Raw genomic sequence first — 12,019 nt, 5'->3', positions numbered from 1 at the left:
TAATTAAATGACTTAAGATTGCATCAAGACAGATCACTACAGTGATTCCATGGGGGAGACAAATCCATGTGCTCTGGAGAAGGCAGCTTTTGTAACAGAGATATTTCTACTCTAATCAATGTTCCTGAGTTGTGACCTGTCCAGAGATGTCTCTGGGAGTTGCCAGATGATACAAGGAGCAGTGAATCACTTCAGAAGCAGCCCAAGATTTGAAGGAATACACCTGAAATGAGTGGATTAGTTAGACCTGCCACTCTTGGCTGACTTACGCCTCTTCATGGGAGCCTGCGAATGGTACATCTCGGTGCTCCTTTTGGACAAGGCTTTCACACCTCTGTGCAAAATCTGACTCTTGGGAGAGTACAGGAGATGACTCAGTGCTGCTAAGTGCCTAAAACTAATTTAAACATATCACATTAATAATGAAATAACTCACAAGGAGAGAGTAAAACCAGGTATTTTTGTGGGAACCGAGGGTGTTTATTTGTAAATACTGACAGCTGCTGAGGCCTGGGTAGATTTAACTGTGGCAATCTGTATAATCTTAGTATAATCTTTATGCTGCATCCTGGAAAATACATTACTGAAGATAAAAACCATCACTGAATGAATCATATGTAAAAGACTGACAAGAAAATGCCAATTCTCAAAGAACATTCCCTGCATCACAGGAATGTTGAAGGGATGTCAGTGATGGCTGCATTAGCAAACAATAAAACAACACAGAGTTAAATTTGTGTGTAAAAATGATGAGTTTTAATGGAATTCCAGAGCATCCTTCCAAGCACCTTTCAGGCTTTACAAAACTCATAGAGGTGCTACTGAAAATGTGAAATTTTTATTTAAAGAAGAACAGCTGTAAGAACTGTAGCTCTCTAGGATGCACTGATTGCCAACCCTCACAACACACATTCCCTTCAGGTGAGTGAGATCAGCGACTGATTTGGAGATGCACCTGTGGCCTGGAGAAACCTCCTGACCAACACAGCTCACAGCATATAAGAGAGGATGAGCAGCAAGAGGAAGCACATTTCAAATTTCTCTCCTGAGAATGGCTTTTACCTATTTTCTAACAAAGACTTTAGAAGAGGGTGATTCTGAAGGCAGGTGACCAGATATTTCCAAGAATAACAGCTATTTTTGGGTAAGCTGTCATGCTTTTCTGAGTTTGTTCTTACAGAGTGAACTACAAATATCCAAGATAAGGAATGCATAAGGGGGTAGAATGTTATGTTCAGTGAAAAGAATACCTACCTAAAGATTGTGTTTATCAAAAAAACAGGCATTATGGTCTGCCTATCAACTTGTAGTAGAAAAAAGTGACCTGAAAACTTCTCTTTAACTTTTCTGTCTTTAACCAGTGGTTGAGAATGGCTAGGAAATACACACCATTCAAATGACAACTGCACTAATTAATATTTCTGTAGCTGAATATACACAGGTATCACAGTGTTTTAGCTTACACTCCCAAAGAGAAAGGCAAATCAGAGCCCTACACCTATTTACTTGTAAATAGGGAACTAAGGACTCCTTAGAAACAGATTAATTGTAAAAAGTAACCCATTATATGAGAAACTGCAATTCCACTGAAAACTGAATTTATGAGGACAATTCTTTAAAAGAAAAGTCCTGTAAAAGACTGCTTTTACTGTGCTGTTCAACTGGGTAACTTACTGAAAAGCTGTGATCTAGCAGGGTATTTCTGAACACGGTGAAACCACTGACTGGCTTGGATCAAAAGATGCAATTATCCCAAATCAACTGTATTTATTCCACTGGAATAGTACTTATTTCTTCAGTTTTAGTTGAAGTTCACAGTCTAGCCAAAACAGTCTAGTTGTTATTCACAAAAGCCAACACTGACTAGAGATGGTTTAAATTAAAGTGGAAAAAGTGTCCATGTGTATGTTACTACAGCTTCCCCTCTGCCATGCTGCAGAAAGTGCTGCCAGTTCTCCACTCCAGGGTACTGCTGTCTATTCAAGTTCATCTTCCTGTTTGGATCTGTGGCCAGTTTTACTCTGGAGGATAAACTTAATGCTCATAATGGTCTCTCCAGTGGAGTCTTTAATCTTGTATGAGTCAAAATATTTGTTTTCTAGTAGAATCAGGAAAATATTCCCTTTCTACATTGGCTTCTTTCTATTTTGTATCTCTCCAGCTTGAGATCAATCATTAAGAAAACAGAAATTCTGAAGACTTCTAAGGTAGGCTAAGAGAAATTCATTATGATAAAAGTAACTGAGCACAGACATTGTATTAACGGTTTGTTCTTGTGTTTCACTTTTTTAAATCAAAATCCCAAACCCCTCTGTTCACTAGCAGAGACTTTGCCAGACTTCAGGTAGTGCTCTCTTGCTGAGCTTCCTCCAGCACAGTCAAAAGTCTGGTACTTCCAAGCCCCTGACATTCTGTTTGCTGCCATAAAATATCTCGGCTCCTGCAGGGCCCTGGGGTGCCCAGGGTACACTCACATCTGCCAGCCCTGCAGGGGAGGTGGCAGAAGCTGCACAGAAATACCATATTTGCAGCATCAGCAAGATGTAGAAGACCTTTACAATTCCATTTCAAGTGCACATTCCTGCACAAAGAGTTAGGAGAGTGAGTTAACAGATATCTGTCCCTGAGATTTGCTGCTGAGATTGTATCCTGCCTGGATGTGTTTGAGCACTCACTCCAAAAATGGCCACTTCTCTTAGGCAGTAAAATTTGAAAAACAATTCTTGGAAACCCCCCAGACCTATGCATTTCTTAGTTGACATATTATTCAATTAATCAAGGTGAAAAATTGATACCTAATGTGTTTCAAATCCACTTTTACCATTTTATAGGAAAATGCAGATGAAATACGATCTGTGTGTTTTATACTTTAAGAGTTTTGGCTTTTCTTTAATCACTCCAATCACAAGAATCATAAACAGGGAAGACTGCCACAGCAGATTTTCAGGTTGAAAGAAAAAAGAGAAATTTTGACCTCAGGTCAAAGCTGGTTTTAAAAGCTTTAAAACTACTCCCTAGAAAGCCTTTTAAATTTATGGTTTGAAGCAGATGAAAGGTATTAGTAAAACCTGACCTGTGGCCATCGGCTGCTGAGAAACATTCTTAAACTAAAATCTGATTGTTGTAACTCAACATCTTTTGGTGGTAGAGAAGGTCAAGAGCCAGCTCTTAAATGCTCGTAATATAAGGCTTTAAGAAAGAGAAAGCTAATACTTAACACTTTTATCAATTTTATTCATAATGGTTGGTCCTGTGAAGTACTTAATAATCTCCCTTCCCGTTAAAAAGGATGCTCAGCACATTGATGGATAATGATTTTTATGAAAATAGAACAAACTACAAAAGTGATCTTGAGTCAGATTCTACACTCCTCTGCAACAAGAGAAACAATGCTAAGACTGAAAATCTGAGAACAGGATCCATCCAGTAAGCAGAGAAGAAATGTGCTTCAGGAACAAATTATTATTATTATTATATGCAATCCCCTCAGTGCAGCTGGATCTTTGAATTTGTTTTTTTCCTTCCTCTGATACAGTTAAACTTTTGCTGCATCATCCTGTATAAAAAAGAAGCTTCTCAACTGCTGTTCTTGCAGCCTCTCTCTTTACAAGCAGTTTGTGTATTTCCTGGCCATACTGACAAGGGATTTGCCTTTGTACTGCACTGTGGTCCCAGATGGTTTCATGACCTTGTGCCTTGCAAGGAGAAATTCAGTTGGCGTTCCTCTGACTCTCAGAGAGTTTGTCACTTCCTGAATAACTACATTTCAGCAGCTTATTTGCTGATTTAGAAAATATCCCAGGAAAAGTATTTTTAAGATATCCTTGTCCCCATTACCAACTTAATGAAAACCACTTTTCAACATGTGTGGTAAATTCTTCAAAGGAGTGTCTGTTAATAAGTGCTAAAGACTAATTAATTAAAACCAGAAACCTTCCCTATGCTGGATGGATAAATTTTGCATTTCTCACCCCAGGCTATCTTTAGTACAGTGTTACTAATAGCAGACACTCCAACTAATATCCATTCCTCAAGTGGAATTTAAACTGCTTTATAAAGACAGACATAAAATAATGAGGAGGAGGTGATAATACTTGAGTATGTAACTGTGTGAATTAAAAGTTCAACCAAAAGTTGAAATGCCTTGTACTGTAAGCTCCTTGGAAAAAGAAATGCCTTTGCTTTATTTCATCTCGTGGTGAATAGTACATAAATAATTGCTACAACTCCTAACAGATGTGACTTTGGGTTTGACAAGCTGCGCAGTGAATCAGCAGCAGGATCAAGGACAGGCTTGAAGTCTGTCCCCTAGATGCATTTGCTGAGCCATTGCTCTACTTTTACCACAACCTCTCTTCACCAATGCCTTAAAATGCTGAATTAGTTAATGTTAAGTTTACATATATAGTTTTTTAGTAGTAAGACACTTCCATCCAGAGATATTCTGGACACGGAGGAAAGTAAGTCTTTGCTCTAACAGTTTTCTATATGAGCAATTGTTTTTGATTTTGAGTCTCAAAGCACTGGGTAGCTGGCTGAACCAGATCAGTGGCAACACTAAACCTGGACACAAGTGATGCACGCAGATCCTCAGTACTGTCAGTGTTAAATGTAAAATGGTGCAACCAGGGGGATAAATAACATTAGGGAACTGAGACTGCACAAAGGAAACAACATGGTTCTTGTGCTTTGGAACAATAACAAATTTTGGCCACATAGAAGTCCTATAAGTTATGGAAAGCTGGGAAGTTTTTTTGGGCTGTTGCTGCATGCACTTATAGTGATTTCCAAAGAAGCACCACAATTGTGAGTTTGTGTGCTATTAAGCTTGAGGAATGTTTCTGGTGTGAATACTTACCTGCTCGAACCCCTTCGTAGAAGTCATGGCCTTTCTGAAAGATTATTAAAAAAAAAGCTGTAACATGACAGATCCTATTTATCCCATCTTTCCCTATCCCACTTCTGCTTGAAATACACATTCTCAAAATTCAGTTAAATCCCACTTGTACTGTTCTTTTCTAGGCCTACTTTGTCTTTACTTATTAATGAGCTGTGTATCTTCTTGCTTAAATGCAGCCACATCTTTTAACACCAGTCTGTCGACCTGTAGCTGATCAGGAACTGTGCCACAGTCCTAGTTCTCTCTGTGTAACACCTCAGATCTTTTTCTAAAGAGGTTCACATAAAGGGGCTAAGGTGTGCAGTATCAAAAATTCTTTTGAGAAAGGCCAGTCTTGTGATGTATTCTGCATACTTGGAACATTTTGCAGTTAATTGGAACCCTGTAAACATCCAGTTGTTTTTTAAAAAAGGGAAATGTAACATTTAAATCCCTAAGCACGCTTCACTAGAAATGGAGCCACAATCTTAGTTTTAGTCAGGCATTAGAACATATCAGAATTAGACAAATTTTCACTTCTTTAAGTATTTACTTTAACCATCACAAATAATTGGACACATAAAAACTTTATTTTAAAATGTGACAAAACTAATAATAAGGATGCCATGGCAAGCTCTGTAAGGAATTTGTTCAGTTAGCAACTCTGTTCCACTGGAAGGATCACTTTCTCATATGCTATCCAAGTACTCAGCACTTAGTACAAATAGCACTAAAATCTCTTGCTGTGATAAATTTTTCATAGACAACACTCTTGAAAGGCAATGATAAACAACTATTTGCACCCTGCTGCTGGGAACTGAGGGCTAAGTAATTTGAATAGAAAACCTGTTCAAGAACAACAGTTTTAAAACTACAATCCAAATAGGAAACTATATATTAATGTTTTCATACTTTAACAGAAGTCTTCTACATTCCCATCTGAGCATCATTAATGTAGTGTCCTTTGCATTCCATATAATAACATGAAATGAGAAAAAAGTGACAGCCTCACAAACACGCAAAGATGATACTGAAAGCTAAAACCTATAAGCTCTTGATGAAAGCTACATAAAATTTTTAGTCTCTAGTAAACTGTTCTCCCCCTGTGGCTGGAAAGGGACAAGGGGCTCAGCTGTTGCTTACCATGCATGCTTGGCTCAGTCTGTATTCCATCCGGAGTACCTCCTGTAAGCTCATGGAAGCTCCTTCTCTGAGCTGTCTGAGAGTCAGCTTTAAAGATGTAGGTGACATCTTATTAATAGTCTGGGGAAGACATTAACATTATTTTTATTTTCTTCAATTTAGACACTTTTTCAAGTCTGTCTTTTGTGCATTTTAAACTTTGTGAAGTAAATTATGGCTCTCTTCTCCCTGAGCTCCCTCTGTGACACCTATTCCTCCTGCTCCCTCCCACCAAACTGTCACATTAAATGAACTTTCCTGCAAAAGCTTTGATCAGCAAGATCTCTGGGATGTGTGCCATCACTTGTGGAAAACCTAGAACTCCTAAGGTCCCATCATTTAAGATACAATTACTACTAGCCAGAGAAATTACTGTAGTTTGAAAGACATTTTCAAGGAGAATCTTTTGTTAAGTGAAGATAAGTGTTACAAGCAATTATACTTTGGTTTTGAATATCATATATATATATATTTAGTGTGAATTAATCTTAGATTTACTGATATTGTAGGTTAAATTAGTATCCCTTAGCATTTAAGTTTTATTTGGTAATAAGGTAGCAATAGAGAGATTGACAACAAACTTCAAGTCGTTGCTTCATGATCATTGGCAAAGACCAAATTATATGCAAAGAAGTAATCTGTGGAAGAAAATATCACGATAAACCAAGCACATTTATCCAGCTTTCCTATCTAGGGTCAACAGATACTGAAGTAATTTAGCTCTACATTACTCTGCTGATAGAGGCTTGGAGGTCTTGCCTTACTTCTCTTGACAGAAGCACAGGATATAGATATTGTGCCACAGACAGGATTCTTTTAAAGCACACGAATAAATGCTTTAAATCTGGCTCTCAGGAGTATCCTTTGGTGAACTGCATGCCAGTAAACAGTAGGGGAAAGTGGGAAGAAAGACAAAATCCTAGTTAAGGAAAAAGAACTGAGCTTTAAAGCTTCACGGGGTTGTGGGGAAAAGGAGCTAAATCTTATTGTTGCTTATCATTGTTTTCTTACGCTAAACATAATCCCCCTTTCTCTGTAAACCTAAACAGAAGATCTATATCATTCACGGTACAATAGACATTTCCTGATAATTAGGACATTTTTATCACTATTAAAAAGCAGCAGATGGTAAGATTTGCCTCTTTACATTATTGTCACTGCAGACATTAGGCTCCTTACCACAGCCTGAAATGGCAGGTTTCCAGTCATCAGCAGCAACATTTTTTTCTAGCTCCCAATTACTCTTCATCCCTCCAGACACCAGCTGATACAGCAGTGACCCATTTTGCCTAGTTAAGCTGGAAAACATGTGATTGTTTATAAGCAGGAGTCTGGAATTGTGCCTTCAAAGCACTGGTTCTGTAGTTCTGTAACTTCCATGTAACCACTGTGCTTGAGAGAGAAGCTGGCAAAGAATGAGCCAACACTGGCTCCACGTGCCAACAGTTGTGGTCAAGCTCTCCAACAATGAGCTGCCCTTCAGCTAATTAAGAAATCTGCTGTACCTCTAACTACATAACTCCGTAGGTCCCACATGGGTGGCAGCTCTTAACTGGACCCCTTATTTCCTCTAAGATGCTCTTGTTGGCCTTATCTTTCAGCTGGACCTTTCCTCCAGGAAATGTGCTGAGTTTCACATTCTGTCATTTAGAATAGAGTCTTTGCTCAGACCAGGTTAAATGCTATGCATGGTATAGCCAGATGGCTCCAGGGGTGAAATGGTCATGGCAAGTTCTGGTCAAAGCAAGCACTGGAATGGGGAAGATCTGAAAACAGCACTTAAGGCAGCTGCTAGATGCACTAGACTGGTTATCTTGGCATATCAATGAGGCTGAAGGTGGAGGAGGTACTGACATAAATCAAGCTGGAGGAAGAGGAACATGGCAGGAAAATGGGTAGGTGTAATTGCAGAAAAATGAGTCACCAGTGTAGCTATAAATACATTCTCTGTACAAAGAGGAGGGGGTTGGTGCTAGGGAACAAGCCTGAAAAAGAGACAGGATAGGCTGGATTGGGGAGTACTAAAATGCAAAGAAGTCTTCATAGAAGTATTTGACATCTATTCCAGTATCTTTCAAACCATCTTGATTTTGACACAATGACCCCAAAAGCTCTAAGCTGAATTTGCAGTAGACTGAACACCAATAAAATGCTAACAGAAGGTGACTGAATTAAGTGGCACTGACACAGCAGATTTCCTTACAAGCATAAAAGTGGGAATAGTGACTTTCTTTCACTTAAAAGCCCCAAAACCTCCCAGAGGTCCAGTGCCTCACTTCCCTTCCAATAGATGAAGCCATCCATCACTTACTTTCTGAGCTATCAATGCATTTGTTCAGCCACAGGGAACTGTCCTGGAGGAGTTCTGACAATGTATGAGGAGTATCTATCCAAAACTACACAGGAAAGCTGCCCAAAGACAGGGCATCATTCTCACTGGTCTGGTAACAGAATTTCAGAATGCTTCTTTGAATTCAACACTACCAAGCTTCATTCCTGCAATCTACCTCACCCATTTGCTGCACTCACATTAAAGTTTCAGGAGCTATTATGTGCATCCGAGGCTGCTCAGCAGATCTGGACAATGGACAATATGTCTTGTAATCTTTGGTCTGCAGTGTCCTGCACAGAACATTGGCACTCATTCAGTAACAATGAAAAATTCTAAACCATGAAGTGTCAGTGCTCAGGAGGTGCACTGTCCTGCCAAAAACCTCTAAGAAAGCATTATGTGAAAACCAAGTCAAGTATCTGATGCTTTTCAGGTTTAGACTCTGCATTTACTTCATCCCACTAGAAATAGTACACCTACCCCTCAGATTAAAGCTTTTTGGCTCATGTAAATTCTGAAAGCAAAGTAGCACTACAAAGTTTAAAGGTTTGAAAACTACTGAGTTCAAAGTGTTAGTATTCTAGCTTTCTACCTGTTTGTAGCTGGGTTCAAAATGTGGTATAAATCATGAAGTTATTCTCAAGTAGGATTTTAACAACTTTATATTCTTCTTCACACAATATTTCAGTATCAGATATGTGACAGCCTGCCAAGCAGGCATGTTTTGAAAGTAAAAAGCAGGAGTACTTTAGGTCAAAGAGACCAGGGTACTTGGGATAGCATGGCATACTTGGATTATTGCAGAACTAGGAGTTCCATTTTATTAGCCTTGTTTATCCAAGGTACAAGGTCCCTCCAAATTCGGATATTTGTATTAAAATTTCAGTTAGGGCTTATTCCATGAGCTTACTTATATGTATAATAAATACAGGAACAAACAAGGAGAATAAGCATAGACATTGCTGTTACCAAATCAGCTGATAGGATATTTATCAGGTGGATTTGCTGTTGTTCCTGGACACTAACATGAAACCTTGGTTTCACAACCTTGTCTAATCCTACTGCTTAGCACAGCATATCTGCTGTAAGAAACTCCTCTGAAATTGAAGTATTTGTTCACACTAAAGTCTTGCATCTGATAGAAAATGTGTGATTTGTTTCATGGTGATTTTCCCATGAATTTCTGCATGGACTGAAGCAAGTCATGCTAACACAGTCTTATCTCTTGAACAGAACAGACAATTGTTCTAAAACTCTGATCAACTCCAAGGACATTCATTTATGAATCACATGAAAGAAAAAAGTTGTTATAAAAGTCCTATTAAAGACATAAGAGAACGGAAGAAGAAACAAAATAGCCTTTTTTGTTGTTGTTCAGGAATTTAAAAAAACCAGTAACACAAAATCATAACTTTGAAGTAGATGACCTAATTTAGTCATCAATAGGTTACTTAGTTTTAAGTTCTGAATTAAAAATGTTAAACAAATATACTATAATAAACAATAAGGCAAAAGAACAAATAATTCTTTGTTGTTTTCAACAACCACTGTACCTAATCAATAAAATATGAACAGATAGTATTTTTATTCTGGCACCAACCCTTTGACTGTTTTATTCAATGAAACTTGGAATACTAGGGGAAAAAAATCAACTTTCCCTTTTATTCAATTTTGCTTTTATAAGACATATGCTAAACTTCTTGCACCGTACTAGATGTACTGATTGGCACAAAGATAGTCTTAGAAGTTCCTTTCTCAAAAACTGGTTGAGAGTTCCAGTGACATTTTGAATTATTTTTTTTTTTTAAGTGACTGGTGCCTAATGTGAATACTACCTTATAAAATTCCTTCTACTCATATCAAAGTCAGAGATGATGGATGTTTTATTTTACTATGAAAGGAGGATTTCTTCTGTGAGCTGTAACTAAAGTAAAACAACCCTTTTGTTGGAGGAACGCTTCAGTTCTATCCAGTTGGAATATTTCACTAGCTCCAAACAAAACTTTTACAAAGCACCTGAACAAAGATACTTCAAAGGAAAAAAAATAAAATACACATATTATTTATAAATTAATGTAAGTTGCTTCTTGCTTCTGAGGCTGAAGTATGAATTATGTGTGTAGCACTGCTGCACGTTTTTTGAGTCATGACTAGATGCAACATTCAGAAATGCATTAGATCAAAAAATATTTTGTAATTATAAATTTTTTTGCTGTTTACCCAAATGAGATATCTGGAATGGAAGAAAAGCAACAACACTGTTCTGGCACTGTTTTATTCCAAACCTTGAAAATATAATAAGCTATAAAGGGAATACTTGTTCCCAACAACCCCCTGACTGTGGGGAGGAGGGAAAAAAAGGGAGTTTGGTTTTTTTACTAAATTACAGTTTTATGCACCATATGATGGTGCTCACACTGTGTGATTTTACAGGACTACCCTTGTCTGAGTAGAACTACTGAGAATCCCTCAGGACTGTGTGTGAAAACCTGAGTCTCTCAGTCCAAAGCCCTATTGGGTAACTAAAGTTTGCCCTATGATAAGAAACCATAAAACCAGACTTAAAATCTCTAACAAAAATTACATAGAAGACTTTACCTCTAGCTGCTTCATGGCAAAAGGAGAACCATCTTGCTTTAACTTTTTAACAATTTCTTCCATACTATTTGCTGAAAAAAGACTAGAAGAAAAAAAATCAGTTAACAAGCTGCTTCAGTCTCTGTTTTACCTTTGCAGGGTCAGTAACACATCAGAAACAGAGCACAACCAGCTGATTTGGCTTTTCTTAGTAATGTCTTCCATGTTGCTCAGTAGTGTTTCATTCGACTTTACTAACAAACTATGGTATTTATCTATAAACTTCAATTACTACCATCAGTCTTAGCTGTATTTTGTAACATGGCAAATCTTTAGCTATCAGCTCCATTCTACTGATTTGGTGTCAGCATCTTTTATCTCTAAATGTAGTTACTGCCATCCTTCTTGCAGAGATTTAGCTCTTTCTTATCACTCTCACTTATTTCTCCTTTCCTTAAGTTCCAAGCTGTCACAGAAATGGCCTTTACCCATTGAGTCCTGGAAATGTGCTAGGTAACATTTCCTGTTTAATGGAACAGTTACTCTCATAAATTCTCATCCAGTATTGACAGAAAATGTTCATTTTAATGTGCCATAGGCTATGAATCAGACTAGTTTGTCCAAGTATTTAATGTAGTGATAAGTGAAACATTTAGTGAGCTTTAGCTAAAGCTTTCTAAAGACAAAATGTTACTTAAACTTGGAGGCAATTTCTCTCACCTTATCTGTGAAATACTGTTACTAGATTTAACTTCATGTTCTCTACCCACAAGAATAAAATATTTTAAAATAATGGTGAATACCTGTTAATCTTCTCCATATGTTCATGAAGAGCAAACTCCTTTTCTTGATCAATTGTGCACTATTTTAAAAGTAAGTACATATTTTACTTGGTTTTACTTGGTAATTTTAGACTGAAAATTGTATAAAAAAATTTCAGTGACTTATGTTCCAGAAATACCTTATCATAAACTGAACTCCTCATGTTCATAAGACAGTGCAATTTTTAATGAATTAAAATTTTGCAGTGAGTATATATGAACTTGGCA

The 12,019-nt window shown here is 37.5% G+C and overlaps 1 protein-coding gene across 1 annotated transcript in view; it reads right to left on the bottom strand.

Moving 5' to 3' along the window:
* Positions 1-12,019, bottom strand: part of HIBCH (3-hydroxyisobutyryl-CoA hydrolase) — a 38,435-nt gene that overhangs the window by 2,047 nt on the left and 24,369 nt on the right. Inside the window, exons 10-13 of the mRNA XM_021531413.2 lie at positions 11,774-11,832; positions 10,992-11,073; positions 6,023-6,142; positions 4,859-4,892 (exon numbers count right to left, since the gene is read on the bottom strand). Of these exons, the coding sequence (XP_021387088.2) occupies positions 4,859-4,892; positions 6,023-6,142; positions 10,992-11,073; positions 11,774-11,832 (295 nt within the window). The remainder of the gene's footprint in view (positions 1-4,858; positions 4,893-6,022; positions 6,143-10,991; positions 11,074-11,773; positions 11,833-12,019) is intronic.

Source organism: Lonchura striata, chromosome 8, assembly GCF_046129695.1.
Source record: "Lonchura striata isolate bLonStr1 chromosome 8, bLonStr1.mat, whole genome shotgun sequence".
Lineage (NCBI taxonomy): Eukaryota > Metazoa > Chordata > Aves > Passeriformes > Estrildidae > Lonchura > Lonchura striata.
Note: the sequence above shows the minus strand (reverse complement) of the source record. Positions and strands in the feature narration are given on the sequence as shown.